General features: G+C 44.2%; 1 protein-coding gene across 1 annotated transcript in view; it reads right to left on the reverse strand.

Moving 5' to 3' along the window:
* Positions 1-4750: 4750 nt before the first annotated feature.
* The window catches only part of RNF11 (ring finger protein 11), a 31379-nt gene continuing 16705 nt past the window's right edge, over positions 4751-19424 (reverse strand). The window contains exons 2-3 of the mRNA XM_062003965.1: positions 6569-6738; positions 4751-5974 (exon numbers count right to left, since the gene is read on the reverse strand). Coding sequence (XP_061859949.1) covers positions 5803-5974; positions 6569-6738 — 342 coding nt within the window. The 3' untranslated portion in view covers positions 4751-5802. The remainder of the gene's footprint in view (positions 5975-6568; positions 6739-19424) is intronic.

Raw genomic sequence — 19424 nt, forward strand, 5'->3', positions numbered from 1 at the left:
GTTGGAAACGTCACTGATGAACGAGATCAGGAAACCTGAACAGACTAGAAATGAACTTGCTTCTGTTCTCATTACGTTCTGCAAACACCTTTTTGTGATAGATTATATGCAAAGCATGTATCAGCAAGTATTTTAATTGAGTGATTTGACATCATCCAATATGTCTTAAAGATGCTATCTAGGTTTGCTTCAGATGTTTAAAAAAAACCCCAAACCAAATGCTCTTTTAAAAACACTCCCAGTTAATCTTTGTCTCTGAGATTTATGAACAGCAACAGAGCTAATAAATATCTGCTTTGCACTGTGGTAAAATCCTGCATGGTGTTTGCTCCAAATTCAGCAGCGGTTTTGTAGGGCTGGGCTGTGTTCCATTATTTTCTGGGGTTTTTAAGAACCTCTGGACTTCTTTGCTTTCATTTCAAGCTAAACATAGGCAAAATGGTTTATTTAGAATTATGCATTGCATTGAATTCTACTTGCTTTATTTCTCTTTGACTGCTTTACAGAGAGAACACAAACCAGAGCAGTCTCTTTATGGACTGCTCCAATTCAAACAGAAAAATACCCCAAAAGTGGTTATCTCATGTTAGTTAAGTACTGTAGCATCAGTTTTGGGTCAGTGGCTGCAAAGCAATGTGGGGAGAGAGAAGTAGAAGCTGCAGTATTCTGGAGAGGATTCATTTCTTGCTGTTCCTTCCATGCTGCAGCAGCAGTGTGGAGGTAAGGACCCACATCTGTAGGACGCTTGTGGAGGGTGCTGGAGCTGTAGGGGCTGTTCCTGGGGGGGACAGTGGCAGCAGGGCAGTTCCAGGTTGAGCTGCTGTTTTAGGAGTGAAGGGGGAGCGTTTCCTGATGGCTTGGAGAAGGTGTGAGATGCCTGGGAGTGCCTCTGTGCCTGTGCAACAAGGGAACTTTCTATTAGCAGAGTTCAGGAAATCCTTCCTGGGAGTTGAAGCAACGTCTAACTAGTAGAGACAGTATATGGTCATGTTTGGTCATCTTCACTGGGGTACAGTGCCTGGTGCTGCTGGCATCACTACCAGGGTTACACAGCCTTTGTTGGGCAGCTGCAAAGTTTGTTTAGAAGCAACTAACAGGGCGAGTTAGTTTGGCATTTCAAGCATGGAACGCCAGATTGGAAGGGACCTCAAGGATCATCTGGTCCAACCTTTCTTGACAAAAGTGTTGTCTAGACAAGATGGCCCAGCACCCTCTCCAGCTGAATCTCAAGTGTCAATGTTGGGGAACTCACCACTTCCCTGGGGAGATTATTCCAAGGGTTGATTGTTCTCTTTGGCTTTTCTAAGGGCTTGTAGACACCTGGGTCAGGTTTCTGTTCTGTGACACTGTGCTCACCACCAGTGTAAATAATTCTGGGTACTTCTAAGGAACAGCAGGAATCTCAGAGGTAGTGCCTTTGCTATAGCTCTGTTGAAAGTGTGTGATACGTTGCATACACACACACATATGTTTAACATCTACACCAAATGCCTGAGAGTGTGTGCCTCATTTAAAAGAAATACTTTCTATGGGTTGGTACTGCAAAAAAACAGGTTTAGGAAGTTATTGCTACCTGAGAGGTGGGTTGGGGGCTTTTCGTTCATAGGACAGTTGGTCCCCTCTTGCCAGGTTAAGTCCCTGCCTTTGTGCTGCTACGAATGCAGGACATTGCCTCAAGTACTATTTTCATTCTCTTTCTGCAGCCTTTGCTCAGCTCAGTGTCAGTGCAGAGGGGGTATTGTAAAAAATCAGTTGCCAGCATGCAAATAGGCACTTCTGCTTAAACCAAAATGATGCTTTTGCAGAGTTTGTTTAGACTGTTCTCTTTTTAATCAAAAGGCATTAACTTTGCATTTCATACTAAGAATTCCAAAGCCCCTAAAACCCTGATCCCAGAACAGGTTTAAATGCAAGATAATCTCCAAAGGATGGTTAGCATAAATTACACCCTTCAAAGTTAGATGTGATATAAAAGGAAAAGTTAATCCTTGGAGCTAATTTTTACTCGGGGTATTGAGTTGAGAAGGGTTCTTCTGAACAGCTTTTAGCCACTTTTTATAGGTGATCAACTAGTCTGTAGGTTTTTAACAAACATGTGCTATCTGTAATAAACTGTATTTGTAATCAACAAGCATCCACTTTGCTTCTGAGTCCCTTTTAATCCGGGATTTAACTGGTGAGGCCTCGTGCGTTTGGTTTCAGCCATCTTGTTGTTTAACTGACACTCTGCCTCAGAAGAACTTTCATCTTTACCACCATTGCACAAGGACAGGAAATGGCAAAGACCTGAAACTGTGGCAACTGAAGTAAGTTCAGGTATTTCATAATCCCTTCACCCAGAAATGTGCACTCGCACCGCTGCGGAGAGAGGACTGTCAGCCTTCCAAACACCTAACTGCATTCAGCCCTGGCAAGCTGCAAGACAGTAGGAACTTTTAAAACTTTCTGTGGTTAAAGCCCTTCTACAACATCAGCTCCTCACAACGAAATTCTCTGGGCTTTTGGTATTGTTTAGGTACAAATATTTTATGAGTCTCTCCCAGATTTACAGAATGAACTGATAGCGAAGAATAAGGACTATCACCCTTAGATGGGAAAGGACTGAAGTGGTAACTCCAGTAGCATGCAACGATTTCTAAGCATAAATATATTTGTAGAAACTGAGCCTTCATTACCTGTCATTGTGTCTCTTTTGCCTCAGATTTGTGGGAAATTTGTCCAAATGGACAAAATCCACGTGGTGCAGCTGTACCCTCCCTGCTTCCCTGCAGCGGATGGCAGCGATGCCCTCAGCCCCTGGCTCCTCCAGGGCTGGGGCAGCTCAGAACCTGGAACAGCAGGTTGCTCGGAGAGGCTGCAGTGTCTGGTGCTGACAAGAGCAGTATGGACTCTCCCACTCCCTGGCTCTGTGGCTGAAATGACAGAGGCTTGAGCCTGACAACCCCTCAGTACCTCTGGGCCTGTGCCAGAGCTCTTGTGACAGTGATAGTTCTAAAGTACAAACAGGCTTGTTGTATTCAACTTTTCCTCACGCTGCAGAGCACCTACAAAGTGCTTCCAAGCAATGTTGTTTGAGGACAGGTGCTGCACCTCCACACTTGGTTACTTACACACAGGAGCTGTGAGTGTAATTTCTTTTTTCTTGCAATTGCTCTGCAGGTATTTGACCCTGGGCCAGTCCAGCCAGGCACATAGAGCCCTGGCCTAAGGAGGGCTGTGGGTGATCAAGATGAGCAAGAGGCAGCCCTTCCCCTCCCTGAGCTTGGGTCAGGAAACAGCTGTGCTGTAACCAGACTGCCTAAGCTGGCTGCAGAGTAAGTAATTTATTAGACACCTCTGAGACAGGAGGCAAATACTATCTTCATCTTACAGATGGTGGAATTAAGACACAGATCTGGTGTCACAGCTGTAGCTAAAATTCAGGTTACACATTATTTTGTATTCACTTCAGCTCGATTCTTTTTTGAATGAGAAATATGCAGGACAGCATTGCACCTAAGAGCTTGAAAAACCATTTGATTTATTTGTTATATTTACACATTTGTCTTGAAGCTAAAATTTGAACGTTTTTGGAATGTTTTTTGTGTCATCAACTCTAGTTTTAGCCCTTCCCACCTTCTTGCTATTTAACAAGAAAATTAATCATTTTGTCCTTTAGCTCAGTAAGGAGATCAGTGTTAGAAATTCAACTGTACAAAGTCCCTAGAAAAGCATTCAGCTCAGTAATTGGTCACTTCATATTTCTTTCAAATCTTTCTTAATCAAATCTTGTAATAAATAAAAGACTAATACCAATATGACAACACTCTTTGTTTCAAATTGTTCATTTGCCAGTTTTAACAAGATAAAAGCAATGAATACTTCATGTGGACATCGTTTTACCAAAAAAAAAAAGAGAAAATCATAAAAGGAGATAAAGCAAACTCCCAAAAACAAACAGACAAAGGAGGACACAAAGGAACACACATGGAATGATGAAAAGGAACAGTGATATTGCACAACTTCAGGTCTCTTCCCCGATTTTGATCCGTGTCATTCGGTAGGTATGAACTCAGCAAAACAACGTGGCCAGATAAATGTGCAGCAATTTGTATGAACCTAGAAGTGCAGACTGCTTTCAGTTCCTTCTGACTGCTACGTGGCGTTCTTCCCTAAAAGAGCAGGTTCCTGCCAGCTGCACGAGTAATAAATAAACCCACATGTTGACTCTACATTTTGCTGAGCAACCATTCAAAAGTTATCCATAACGTGCACAATATTGTCAATACACTAAGTCTTCAAAGTACTCTCATCTTTAAACACAACTTGGTGTATCAAGTACTCCAACTACGTATGAAAACCAATCAAGAATGTTCCCTGATTTGCTGTGGTTAACTTTAGATCGCCGTCTCATTTTGCAAGACCAGGACTCCTCTGTGTATCAGCGTTGCACTGAACGGATAGAAGTCACAGTAGGGTACATTAAGGAAAAAAAAAGAACACCCCCCCCCCAGCGCTAGGTGGATAAAAGGTCTTTAGAGCTATAGGCTTGGCTAGAGCATCTCTTAAAAAGCACATCCTGTTTGCTACAGCAAGCAGCTCGTTGTACCACCCTGGCTCCAGCAGAACTGCTCTCCCGCCGGCTGCTGGGGTGACAGTCTGTGTTGATACAAACTTTGCCTTTCCCTTTTCCTCAGCCCCGCTCCCCCGCCGTTGGGTGGACTGATGTGTCAGCCAGCTGGCCTTAACAGATACATTTCATACAGGAGACTGAGATACAGTATGTTTATTCTTAACTTCCGAGAACCTAAGAACTACAGGAACAAGAGATGCAGTATCCATTTGCTCTGATCCAAGACAACTATCATTAGGGAGAAAAGAAGAGAATAAATGATCAACACTAACACTACATTAGTTCCAAATTGTTTTTTTCAGTCACGGTAGCTGAACTATTTCTCATCCATCTGGCCCACTTTGAACCTGATCAAGTTAAAGGTGATATATTAAAGTTGAAGGACTGTTTAATCAAAACCAAAGCAAGTTAGAAACCCTGTGAAACCATAATGTCACTGTAGGACTTGTTTCAGATCTTCATATTCCACATCACTTGTAGAAAAGGGATAATGCATCTCAGTTTGCTTACAGGCTAGGAGATCACTTGGAGGTCTGCATATTCCTAACTGCAAACAAAATATAGCACTTTTAACAGGTTATAAATAAACTGGTTTTCAAGCATAGAGCCAGCCCAACAATAACAATACACTATTAAAAAGACCTAAGGCAATGAATTCCATCTCCAATGGAAGGGAGGGGGAAAAAGAAAAATAAAAGAACTGTGCAAACAAGCTTAAAACTATTTCTTTGTGCCAGTGTTATAAAATGTAGATTTCAATAAAGCCTTGACCCAAATGCCAGGACTTGTGAAAAGAATCAGAACAAAACTGGTTACTTTATTTAGGAAAAAAATACTCTTATCTTGCTGCTAATAAAATTGGATACACGCAGTTTAAACATTTACAGTCGCTGGAACACTTTACACAATTCCTATATATGGGTGTAGGAACAAACATTAAAAGACAATGGTGGGTCAAGGCTTTACATTAAAAATAACAACCTACTTTTTCTATAGTCTCTAAAATACTATGGTTTTTCCAATATTTGCAGCCATTCAGGAATATTTTTTCTTTAATTTATTTATTAGGAAATGTATACTTTGTGCATGATCTTAATCCCTAATTCCTGGCTCTTTGGGCTGAATGACAAAAGGATCAAACCCATTGAAGTGGCTGGTCTCCTTGAAGGTTCAGTTGGAGAAACCCTGGCTCAGTTAGTCTCGTATGAGGAAAGCAGTGCTGCATCCACTGGCTCCATGCAGGATGGACAGGTAAAGGATCTCATCAACCAGTCATCTATACAGTCCAGGTGGTAAATGTGCATGCACGGCAGAAATCGGATAGGGTCCCCATAAACAAAGTCCATCATACAAATGACACATCTGGAGGGGGAAAAAACAAAATCAAACAAGTTTTAAGCTGCTGTGACCACAATGAAAGCGAGAAGTGGTGTGACAGCTACTCCTAACTATGCTGGAGTTGAACATTTAGTACTGGCAGATCCTGTCAGGAGTTGTCAGTGCTGTCAGTGCTGGCTCTGCTGAGCACTAGAGTTTGCCGGCCTCTCCTCCAGGTGTGCGCCTGTGGTTACACCCGTGGGGAGGGCAGGAAGCCACCCGTGGGCACGGCCAGGGGCAGCTCAGCAGAGCACAAAGCTAGAAATGGTAAATGGGAGTCTTAAAGGCGAGGGGGTAACATGAAATTATTTCCTCACAAAGAGAAGATAAACAGGGAAAACCCAAAATTCTCCGAGGGCCTGAATTACGTGGGTGAAGAAAACAAGTTCCACCTGCACTGGGAAAACAAGCGAGGCTAAAGGAAAGCTTTCTGTGGAGGCGTCTTTTTTCCCTCAGAAAGCTACACTAAATTGCAGTTCCTGAAAAGAAAGCAGGAACGGGACAAGATCAGGTTTCCCAGGGCAATATCATAAACCAAGGCAGCAGCCCCAGCAGTTCCGCTGGGTTCCTGTAACTTACTCTCTGATCTTCTTCTCGGAGCCGTCTCTCCCAGGATCATAGACTCCTTTAGGTAGATGCTGAATAAGGCCTATCCTCTGGGCTATTCTGATCTGTTCCTCTTCTGTCAGCTGTGTTGCTAGCCGCGTCTGGCTAGGAGTCGGGTGATACACAGGAACCGGCACCTGCTCCTGAAATGAAAACGCTTCTGGTAAAGACACCACAGAGGCTTTCCCGGCCTTTAGTAGCACAGAACAGGCACAGAATCTTAAGGGCTGGAAGGGACCTTGAGAGCTCATCCAGTCCAACCCCCTGCCAGAGCAGGACCATCTAGAGTAGGTGACATAGGAACTCATCCAGGTGGGTTTGGATCTCTCCAGAGAAGGAGACACCACATCCCATCTGGACAGCCCCTGCCAGTGCTCCCTCACCCTCAACTTTTTCCTCTTAGTCCCACAAATGTTTGTATTATTTCCCACCCCTACTTTGAAATTCCAGGGCTAGAATGGAATGGAAGAATTGAGGCTAGTATCTTGAACTGCTTATGGTTGTTCTCTGTAAAAGTTCTTTATGTCCAGGAATCATTCACACCTGTACCAACTCTACATGACATCAGGCAAATCAACCTTACAGGCCCCTGGTGAACTGCTGATAATGAACTGAGCAGGTCATGGCTGAGGAAGAGCACCCTGTCTTCCCAACAAAAAGTAGATTTTTTTATAATTAGGAAGAATTCTTTGCAAGGATGGGGACGGTGCCTATTCTGAAGTATCTGAGAGAGGAAGGGTTTATCAGTTCTGTAATAACTAGAATTTATGTGGACAGTTCTGGGCCACATCCAGAAGTGTAGATTTAATTCTATGCTTAAAAAATGCCAGCTGGACAATAAAAATGACAACTTAAGTAAGTAATCCAAGTCTGACATTTGCTCTCACATATTAATATGATTTTATAAGTTCTCCCAAGCTGGACTTCAACTGCTGTATATTTGAGGTATTTCCCACATAAAAAAAACCCAGGCAACATGTGGGTATTATGCAATACTTTCTCTGCTCCATTCTCAGAAGCTTCTTTTGAGTATTAAACTTTAGATCAGCTATTTTAACCGACACTTATGTTAAAACTTCTTTGGTGTTGAGGTGAGGGAGCCCTGGCACAGGCTGCCAGGGAGAGTGTAGAGGTTTCCAAACCCGCCTGGACATGTTCCTGTGCCCCCTGATCGAGGGGAATCTGCTTTAGCAAGAGTTGGGCTGGATGAGCTCTAGAGGTCCCTTCCAATCCCCACCATTCTGTGGTTCTGGGAACATGGTACTTACTTTACTTGCTTTTAAAGCACTTTTTTTGGATGCAAGTACCAATTTCAAACAGCAGACACTACCAGGACTGTATAGGCCAGTAGCCACAAATCTCCTGTTTAGAGCAGGAAAAAATTCAACTTATAGATGTGTTCTGGAAATGCACCTGGTGCATCAGAGACACAACAGCATCCATTCACCCATTTAAAAAATGCAGAAGTTGGTGTTTCAGAGGACACTGGTGCAGAACAAGCTGACTGTAGGCAGTGTGCGGCTGCAGCGTGGGAAGCGCCAACACAGCACACAGAAATGGCCCTGACACAGACACCACTCCCCAAAACACGCCTGTCCTTTGGGGGCACAGGCTGCAAGGGGACACCCCCAGCTATATCCAGCAGCAGGAACACAGCCATGTCCTCCTCCCCTGCTCCAGACACGGTGCAGCTCAGTGTTCTGCCGACACCAATACCTGGCAAAGTCCACATCCAGGGGTGAATGCAGCTGCCACAGCACTTGTAAAGCCCTGCATAGCCATTCCCTCTTCACTGGAAGAAGGGATGAAGTGGGCAGACAGAAGGGAGCATCCCCAGGAGTGCACAGCCCCTTGCTGGCCAGTGCTGGGGGGTACACCCAGCAGCAGAAGTCCTTGCTTATGAGAAGTGTTAATCCCAGAGACAAGCCTACCTGGCAATTGTGCTTAACGGTGTGTACCACTTGCAATTCAGCTGTGGGGTAAAATTCAGAGTCTTCTTTTTAATTTAGCTACACTGGGATTTCCCCCTCTGATTTCGTAGCAGAACTCAGAGAAATCATGAGAAGGTTCAGAAGACAAAATGCCAATGGTTCTGTAAGTTTGATTAATTTCTTGCCTCCTCTAAACTGTATTTCACAGAATCACAGATTTATTCTAGATCAGCTGCCTTTTAGTGGTTTAAAGTATTCTCTAATCATGATTTGGATAAAGAAAAGGCACCACCTGAAGCTAGGGATGACCTCTCAGATCTAATCCATGAAGTGGCATTGTAACCTTTAGTGCCAGCAATAAAAAGAAAGCATTTTTCCCCCAGATGCTGGCAGACCCTCTGCACTGAACACATCAGCTCAACACAGAGCCCTGGGCTCATTTCATATTTCAGAACTTAACACCACAAACTACCAGTCACCCTTTTTTTCCCCAAGGCTTTGCTATACTTCTTCAGACAGATTATTAAATCAGTAGCAGGACACATTATTTGGTACAAAGACATACAGAACCACTGACAGTCAATGTCTGTAGCAGGACAACAGGAAACTGATCACCTCAGCAGAAATTATACAGCAAAACTACAGTTCAGTGAGAATCTGCTGTGAGCTAAAACTATCACGTCTGGACAACTCTGAAGTGAGAAATCAGTCACACTCTCCAACTGCTAAATTCAACTTCAGTTAAATTTTGGACAGTAAATTAACACAACTTTTAAGCCTGGCCAATCAAGAACAGAACCTCACTGCCTTGTTGTAGGCTTTTATAGGCTCTTGCTGCGAGCAACCCCCAAGGACTGCGTTCATGGGGAACCCATCTGTGCATTGTTGCAATGTCCCTCTCTCCTGCAGAGGCCTGACGGAGCCCCATGGACCCTCCCCGGCCCCTTCCCATACCAAATACACAGATGCTTTCCCAGCCAGGGGCACTGTATGGAATCATTTCTGCTTTGGGTGTCCTGTCTCAGGTTCCCTCCCCGCGCTACATGTCTGACATAACACATTAAGGCAGGAATTTATAGTTGCCAGCTGTGGGCTTCTACAGTTTCACATACTAGACAAGAACCTCTTGTCAGAGGAGTAACTCAGTGAAAATGATGCTGTCTTTCACCATTTCTGCATGCTTGGGGATGTAAAATATTGGGGTTGGTGTGGCTGCCAAGCTGTTGTGAAAAATATATCAGTTATAAATGAAAGAGAGCGACTGATCCTGTGCAGTTCCTCGGCACACTGTCCGGTGGCACTTGAATCTCACCTCCCTATCACTGCGAAAAGCCCCAGCTGAGCTGGCACTCCACAGGACACAGAGCAGTAAAGTGAAGAACACAGCCACACACATGGCAGAGGGTCAAATGACAAGGTACACCAACAAGGACCTTTTCAGATCACTCCACTCCCTTCTGACAGACAAAAAGGAAAGAGGTGTTTACACCCATATGGCTCTAAAAATATGTTCAACTACTTTTCCCTGAGAATTTTGAGTGCCCAGCTTTCTCTGATTCAGTTCACTGGAGTGACATCAGCTATCCCCAGAGGGGTGAAAGTAAAAGACTGAGCAAGACTCTATGAAGTGCTCCCTCAGCTAGACCCTGACAATGACCCCTCAGTCAAGCTGGGCCCCTTCAGCCCCAGTAGACCCCTGGCACACCCCCAGGCTGCTCTGCATGCAGCCCCATCATCACACCAGCTGCTGCATCCTTTGCTTTCTCCACTACCACATCTCTGACACGTTTTTGGAAGTTGAGCTCATCAGAAAATACCGTGAAGCCGCCTGCAAGGACACAGCCCTGCCTGGGTGGGTTTATCACCCTCTGCAAATCCTTCAGTTTCTAAGTGCTGCTTTCATCAGGCATGTGAAGGCAAGGTCCTGCTCGCTCCAGCAAGGACATTCAAGGGTAAGGACATGAGGATTCAAGACTTCAGTCAACCTCCATTTGCACCCAAAGGCCCCTCTGACAATATAAAAAATCCAATATAAAAATATTGTATTAACCAAATTATTATTTAAAGATGAGCCTGAGTTTATTGCTCTGGTGTCTCACTTTTCCCTTCTCTACCATGGAAAATGTTTTTGCAGACAGGATTACGAAACACTGAACTTCCAGCCAAAGTCCATGTAATTTATCATTTGATAAAGATGACAGGCTTTTTAAACTCAGATGAAACTTCATGTTAACTCTATTCTTCCTTGCAAAACAAAAAAACTTTAAAAAGGCCAAAACAAATACTCCAATCCACATATTAGTGTCAGGCAATGACATAAAAATCTCTTTGCAGCACTTCATTTGCCTAATTTAATTATTTTTTTACCCATCTGAATTTAGTAATGCTGAAACATCTCAGATGGCTGCAGTCCTGGAGACACACAACTTTTTTTCCTCAGTCACAAAGTAGGTGGTATCAGCCCAAGTTCCCCTGGCTTTGTGCACGGAAATCATTCCTTCTGAATGTTTACTCAGCCCTTAAATAACAGCGTTAATTTAGACTGGAGGACTACAGCAGGGTTTGTGTCTCCATCTCACGCTGGCTCCTCCTCCTTTGGCGGGAAACAGATCAAGAGAGGGCATCTGGAGGTCTGCATTTTTCACTTCTAATGAAAATAAACGTTTTCACACATGGCTTAAAAGGCCCAGACACTGTGTTTCTGCATGCAGATTCCCAAGCACACTTTGGATTCCTGCCTAGAAAAAGGAGGTTTTGTCAAGCACAATTTTCAGTTTGAAAGTTTTCCCATCGACTTACCTTGGTTGCTTATGCTGCTGTAAAATCTGCTCTTCTCTTGTTTTACAGCATTTTCATCTTGTTTTTGCAAGAGCAATGAATTTGTAATACTCTGAAAACAGGTCAGTGGTAGATCAGAAACTCTTAATCCCTGGATAAAGATTATTTTAAGATCTCTCTACACCACATATCAGCAGCATGTTATCAGGGCTTCTGTTTGTTTGTTGGTTTTAATAACTGCACCAACGTGCACAAATTATCCTGTCAGGAAGGTCAGAGGTGAGATGACTAATACATGACATCTAACAGTTCTAGAGGTGACAGCTTCACTGCTGTCCCTGGGACTCTGCCCACAGTCACCTGCTTTCCACTACTGACTGCTTTGCTCCGTTTTCATCGCTAAATTTTCTTCCTCATCTAATCCAGTGCCCTCAGAGTGTCTCACCCTGGGATGTTTATTTGCATTTTAACACCAGATCAACAGCATATCCCTTAATTCAGTCTGACAAAGGAGACAAACATCTTCCCCGCTATGTTTATCCCAAGTCTTTTTCCTGTGTTATTTAACCACCAGTAGGCACAGCTCTTAGGCTCCTTGCGGTTGCTGCCTCATTAATTAATGCAAATGTAACAGTTCCATTTGAATTCCCTCAGCCATTCCCACAGCTCTTCTTTTGAAATCCCTTCGATATGCAAATGTCTTCCTCAAAACGTGTTGTCTGCAGGCAGCTGCACCAGTTCACATACAGCTGCATCAGGGCCACAGCCACCTTTGCTGCTCAGGGCCCTCCAATACCCGCCTGCCTGAGGAGCTCCCACAGCCCCTTTACAACACCATCACTTGACAAACCTCTCAGCCTTGCTGCTTCCCAGTTTGCTCACCTCTAAGGTGAGATGCTTCACAGGAAGCCTAAATAACTGATCTAGACAGTAACAACTTCAGTTTATAGATGTGAAATCAGGAGGAAAGAAAAAAAAAAAAGCTTTTTGTGGGTGGTGTTGGTTTGAGGTCTTTTCCCCACCAAAATCCTCACTTAGTTTCATGAAGTTTTCTCCTCTTGCTACTTTATTACTCATAAGGAACTTGCTGGGACAATAGTCCAGAGGCCTTTTCTGTGAATGCTCTTCTGATCTGGGTGAAAAGACTCAAGTTCACTTCTTTCTGTGAACACACATTCTGAAAGAATATCTCCCCCCAAGACATAGGAATGTAAAACCACGCCATTATAACAGGCATGATACGACAACTACAGCTTACTTCAATAATCCTCACAGTATTGCGAGCAGAGCTGCCAACTGTACAGACCTTTTCCTGCCAAGCAGGAGAGAGAACAGGTCATTTATAAAGCTGAATGCCAGTTGCTATAAAACATCACGCAATGAACTCAATCTTTTCTATTCCTGCTTCCAGGTAGCCAGTCAGTATAAATAACTGTGATAGCTGAACACTTAGGGTAAAAAGTTCTTTTGAAAAGAAAATCCCCTTTGCCTCCTCTCCCCTCTGGAGGGGACGGCCAGGACAGACACACATAAAACACACATGAGGAGCCATTCTGGCACAAGCTGGAGTCCAAAGCACAGGTGTGTCAGGCAGATCCCATCCACTTAATAGCGTCAGAAAAACGGTTAAGCATTCCATCTTTACACCATCTTAAGCAAAACTGTAACTGATCCTTTATCAATTTTTCAAGCATGCCAAAGCCCGATTGCCTCTGTTTATGTGAGAAGTGTGAGGAACCAAGTAGATCTCTCCCAACAAATAATACTGCATTTCAAATCAGACTCACGGCGTTGCTCTAGTAGATACACGCTCACCTTTACACTGTGGTTTTGAGTCCCTGCATTTCTCAGGACGCCCCCTGTTCCTCCCTAAGGGGACTAAGCACACAATTTAAGTTTTCAATGTATACTTGATTCATCTGGAACTTCAAGGCCAACAAATGAACACTTAATTTCTAAACTTTATTAAGGGATTGCTCTGCTACCGCTGCTTGCTGGAGGAAGCTTCAACTGTTCATGGCTATTTTGAACAAGGCCACTGTACTTTGACTTTCCTTTGTTTGATATATTCCTTGACAAGTCTGACAGTTTTCTCAGTTTTTCCTCTAAGTTGTTATTAGTATCACGATTATCGTTTTGATATTAAATAGAGAGTTTTCATGCAGAAGTGAATGTGTGCAATAGCATCTTCCTGGTCCAGAGGCAGCAGAACATCACCCCAAAACCCAGCGAGGCCCCCTGCACCTGAAGTACATTCAGGTTCACACACACCTCCCACCAGAGCACTCTTAGGGGAAGACTAATAAGAATTCTGGCCTTGTAGGAATTGGGCATTGAAGGAATTAATACAACAGACAAAGGAAACAGCCTGCAACAGAGGAGAGGAAGGTGCAGAGTGCATGCTGATTAAAAGCAACACCCAGGTTGAGTCACAGATCATTTTGGAGGGAGGTGGGGTTTTTTGGCAAACCACGGTGGTTCTGCAGTGACAGTGCAGCCTCCTTTAAGCCGTTAATAAAACCGTAAAATTGTCCTTGGCATTTTTCACAGTTATTCCATTGAAATGATTGAGAAACAGATTTATCTGAAGGGTTGGAAAAGATAAGTGACCATGGCAGAGAGGGAGTTCCCAGCTGACAGCTCTTAAAATATCACCTGCCCTCGGAGATGAGCTTTGCTACCAAAAATAGTGCTGGGGCAGAGAGAGGAGCTACAAACTAGCTGCATCTTGCCTGCTGCTTGCCTAGACAGTGACAAAGGCTATAAAGGAAAGAGGCTGTTTTCAAGCTTCTTACCTGTGCTGCTACACAAGCCCAAAAAGGCTGCCTCCCCCCAAGAGGAATCCTTGTGAGTGCCCTTTTCATCTTGGCCAGTGTAAACCCAGTCTGGCCTGGCAGATGGAAATCACCTGCTGCTCTGTACAGTCACCTGCTCTGACATTTGATTAGCCATCAATGCAAACCTAAATACAAAAGATGAGCAAGAAGGAGTTGTAGGGGAGCAGCACTAATTAAAAAGCAGTAACTAATCCCTGTAAGCACCATCTCCCGACACAACCAGGCAGATTTTACATTTCCAAGCTGCACAACAGGATTCTCTGACTCAAGGGCCATACCATTGGATACAGTTCCACTAACTGAATTCTTGTTCACCAGCTTCATGTCAGTTCTAGAATCACAGAATATTTAGGTTGGAAAGGACCTTTAAAGATTGAGTCCAGCACTGCCACATCCATCACTAAACCAGGTCCCTCAGCAACCACATCCACATGTCTTTTGATTATCTCCAAGGATGGTGACTCCATCGCTTCCCTGGGCAGCCTGTGCCACTGCTTGACAACTCTTTCAGTGAAGAAATGTTCCTAATCTCAAATTTAAGTCTCCCCTGGTGCAACTTGAGGTCATTTCCTCTTGTCCCGTGACTTGTTACTTGAGAGAAGAGAACGACCCCCATCCTGCCACAATCTCCTCTCAGGGAATTGTAGAGAGTGAAGTTTTAGCTGTCTGTGTTCTTTTCTCCAAGGACTCCATCAAACAGGGTATGAATTTCTTCAGGAAATACATCTCAGCCCATCAAGTTGCTCACCAGAGAACTGACTCCAACTCTCCATACCACCCCACTGACACAGCATCGGGCCACACTTCTGAGAAGTAATGAAGTCCTCTTATTACAGCTCCCAGTATGTTTCTTTTCATAGGTTTGTTTATATATTTATATGAGGGAAAAGATCCATAAACAACTTGCAAAAGAGCATGCTTTTCTGTCAAAGTTGCTGCAGTGAGCAAAGGCAGGGAAGAACAGTTGCCCCTAAACACTAAAGAGACTCAGACAGGAAATGTGGCCTTCTGAGACTTGTACACCCCAAGGACTACAAAGCAAAGCAGCTGGGTAAGGAGAATGTCTAGCAGAAGGAGCCAGAAGTCATTTCTGCAGCTGGGGGCAGAATAACAGCACATGTGTGCAGACCATCCTGCCCCATAAGCAAACCACAACATCTCCATTATCGGTACATGTTCTCCCCTACTTGGGCCAAGCGGTTCTCTTTGCAGAAACCCCTTCTGAGGCCTGGCAAGCACAGTTGCCACAGTGCTATGGCTCTGTTAAACACAGCACTATGGTTCAAGCAAGTTGCTGGAGAAATGAGGAAGAGACTTAACAAAAAACCTGAAGTTTGATGAATAACAAAACAGTCCTGTAGCAGAAGAGGCTGAAAACAAATAAATCTCTCAGACTGTCCCCTCTGCTGAAGGGTGCAGAGTGAACCTACACCCATTCACTTACTGCTGGGGAACTGCAGGAAGCAAACATCTAAAAGAACATCCCAAACACACAAATTCAGTTAATGTGTTTTTTAGAGGCTGCATTCAAGAATGAGAGATGGGGGAAGCACTCTGGAGCTATGATGGAGAAAAGCTGACAGAACACTAACAGTCCACATAGAAATAGGAAAGCTGTTCAAAGCTCCTTCAGACATATTTACTTTCTGGAAATGGTAAATATCAATCATTGCAACTTGTTTATAGTATAAATCCAAGGAGTAACAGTTAAAAGTGATGGTACTGATCATCCTGGGTGAGATATAAAGTCTGCCCAGCACGTCTGTGGGGTCTGCCCTCAAATGCCCCGAGTGGGCCACGATCTCAGACACAAGTAATTTGTCCTGCACACCATGTCCTGTGAACATCCACCCAAACCACTCAACTCTGAAGCTTTGACTTACCTCAGGGTACAGCAGACAAGAACGCTTGAGCTCACACACAGTTTCGTCTCCCAAGACACGAGTAACTGTGGGTGGGCAACGTACAGGGCCAAGAGTAAATAACAGCACATGTCATGCCCTGAGCCATCTATCAAGCCCCTGCTTACTTCCTGAGCCTATTCTGGGGAGGCTGGGGATTAGGATGCAGCTGATTTCAGGTGATCTAGAACAGTGTTGTCTCTAAACCATGTGTTCTGTCACTTTCCTTGTGCTGGCTCTAAGGACACTGCTCTGACTGACTCTTCACCTCAGCCTTTACCATTGACTGTGCGATCACTATAGCCTCTGAAAAAGCTGGGAGCAGGCAGCCATGGCAAAAATGGAAAGCATGCCCCTGTCAGGACTTAAGCCAATTGTGAAATCCCGACTCTAAACACTTTAAATAAATTATCAAGACTGGTAAAATGTATCTTTTGGCAAGAATCAGATCAGCTTAAAGGCAATTCTAGGAACAAAATAGTCCTTCTGAGTACTTCAGGAACAAGGCAGCAACGTGACAAAAATGGGCCCTAGTTAGCCAAGAGGAAAGGCTGGGGACAAAGGGCCAAACCAGGGAGTAAACATGAAAATGTGTACGAACTGAAGACAAGGGTAATTTCAGGGATGAACACAGGCTGTACTTCCAAGTGCAAATAGAAGATGTGTATACACACATTTAAATGTGCTAGTTTGAAGTGATAGGAACTTACTAACATACATCTGACAAACATTCTGTGTATCTATGACCATGTTTTAGAAAAAGTATATAGTGAGTAGGCTATCAAAGGATCAGTGAAAGCAAGAGATGAACGATCCCATCTTTAGACTCAGCATAAGGTGTTATCATAGAATAACAGAACGGTAGGGGTTGGAAGGGACCTTTAGAGATCATCTAATCCAACTCCCCCGCAGAAGCAGGTCAACCTAGATCTTGGCGTTATCATTCCGTTATTCAACAATGTGGCAAGCATCCTCATTGGGCAGACGGAAGACAATTAAACAGCCTTACTTTTACACACCAGCCCCAGCTGGAACATCACCCCCAGGACAGTCTTCTGGGAGGTGTCAATTTAGCTTCAGATAAGAGGTAACACAGGTAACAAAAACACACAGGCAGATCAACAGCAGATAACTCAGATCTTCTACTCCTGATGTGTCTACTCCTGATGTACTACCGTATAGGATAGTGAGACAAAATACTTTTCTGTAGCCAGCCACTTCTAAACCAGCACCAAAAGACAAGTTTGAAAGGATATTATTTTTTTTATAGAGATAATAGTCTCTAGCTAGCCCGGTAAGCTAAGCAGAAACCTGATGAAGAATTTTCCATCAGGCCTCGCAGCGAACAGGGACTCAGCAGAACAGGACTCTCACACAGTGCAACCCTCTGCCAAACCACAGGGAAAGGAGAGAAAACAGATTGCTCCACTAAGAATAAATGCTTTGGGGGAGAAAAGTGGTAACAGTCCATGTCCTACTGGAGAAAGGCTTCAAAAAGCAGATGGGGCTGGTGAGGAGCTGAGTCTGAGTAACCACAGAACAAGAGAGCCTGAAGCAGAGACTGCTGGCATGAGGCATCTACTTTGAGGCCGTGTCAGCAAAGCAGCCTGTGGACAGGGGGTTTGCTTCCAAACTCAGGAATTTGTGTTAGACTTCACTCGATCATAACTTTGTACTCAATTTGAAATATTCTGACTTTCTAACAATGCCATCCTTAATTACCAATGCTTGCTCAAGCAGGAGGCTGCTACACCTTGGCAGTTTAATGGTACATTTGCATCCACAGACCTTTTTATTTTCTTAATGGTGTCTGAATTTCTAACATAGAGTGGATGCCCCCGAAATCCAGGTACGTGACTTGAAGCTGCCATCTGGGCAGCACAGCAGGGGACTGGCCTGTGCTGAGGCAGCCAGGTTTCCTGAGGCCAATTCAAAGATAGAATCAATGCTGCATTTTGCAACAGCTTAACCATAGGGGTTTTTAAGCATGTTTCTGCATCAGCCTGCTAGAAAGCCACAGAGGGGTGGGGCCTTTCTTACACCTTAAACGTTAGGGCACCTCAAACACAGTACATGTGTCTGTGCCAGCCTGGTGAGGACAGGCCTAGCTCACCCACCCAGACCCTGGGGAAACCCCCACGGGGGCATTCCTGGCATTTCTTCTACATTTTGAGGCTGGAAATAGAGGTTGAATCGGGGTACTGACAGCACTCTGAACTGCCGGGCTGTACACAAGTGATTTCAGTGCAGGCTGAAGTGCCACATGCTGTGGACACAGTCACTCCCCCCAGACACATGCTCGCTGCCATCTCCCACTTCAGTGGGAACAAACCCACATGAAAATGCGATTCAGCTCTTTGTTTAGCATCATTTGATAATAACATTAATTATTTCAACTCTGAGTTAATGAGCAGCAGCTGTAAACAGCCAGAGGCACCAATTCAGGCTATCAGCTCATCTCAGACCGTCATTTATTACTCTTAAAGGAATGTCTCAGGCATTAAACAATTACTACTAGATCTGTCGGTTTAGATTTGTTGGGTTTTTTTAAACCAGTGCTCTAACTAAAACCAAGGAGCAACTGTATGGATATTAAGGCCCACTAAAGCTTAGGGAAGCTCCACTTCTCGATGCAGTATCAGCAATGAACACAAGGGCAATGTTTCTATTTTTTCCAGCAGTCTTGTCCTCACAAGCAGTGACTCTGCGTTTTTAGCTCACAGGGCACAAATCCAACTGTGATCTCACGCAACTGTCAAACCTAACAGAAAAAAAGCCTGTGCCAAGAACAGGTAGAAAAATCATAAATAGCTCTCTCAGGAGTTGGTTATACAAGCGAAATATTTCCAGAATGTGTTTTTCTTACTTATTTCAAAGTTTCAAATCACAGAGACAGTTCAGTGAGCATCTGGCCATTTTTTTTTTTCATCTGTCATCAGAAAACTCCCATTCATTTCACTGCTGGGAATGAAACACACAACCAGTTGCTGGTGCCATCAGGACAACCCACAAACGTTCAGCTTCACAGATGAATAACATCCATCACTACTGTATAAGCAACCACCTGCCTTGTCTAATCAGCATTTTCAGTCTAAATATTCTTTAGACCTTGTCTGTGCTGGTTTTACACCAAGAACACTTGTGTTTGTCTCAGCACAGGTGCTTTCACAGTAGGTGGTTTGCAGTGGAAACTGAAGCAGGCTCAAGGCTCTGCAAGGGTGAGGGGGGGAGATGGGGAGCACAGAGCCAGGCACAGCCTCTGCAGCCAATGCAGCTCCCATCTCACCTTCTGGAGCCTCAGTGGGATAAAGAAAATCCCCTATTTTGTCAGGCCATTCCCCTGCTCCCACATCCACCCACACCGAAGGTGACAAGAGCTTCG

Source organism: Colius striatus, chromosome 10, assembly GCF_028858725.1.
Source record: "Colius striatus isolate bColStr4 chromosome 10, bColStr4.1.hap1, whole genome shotgun sequence".
Lineage (NCBI taxonomy): Eukaryota > Metazoa > Chordata > Aves > Coliiformes > Coliidae > Colius > Colius striatus.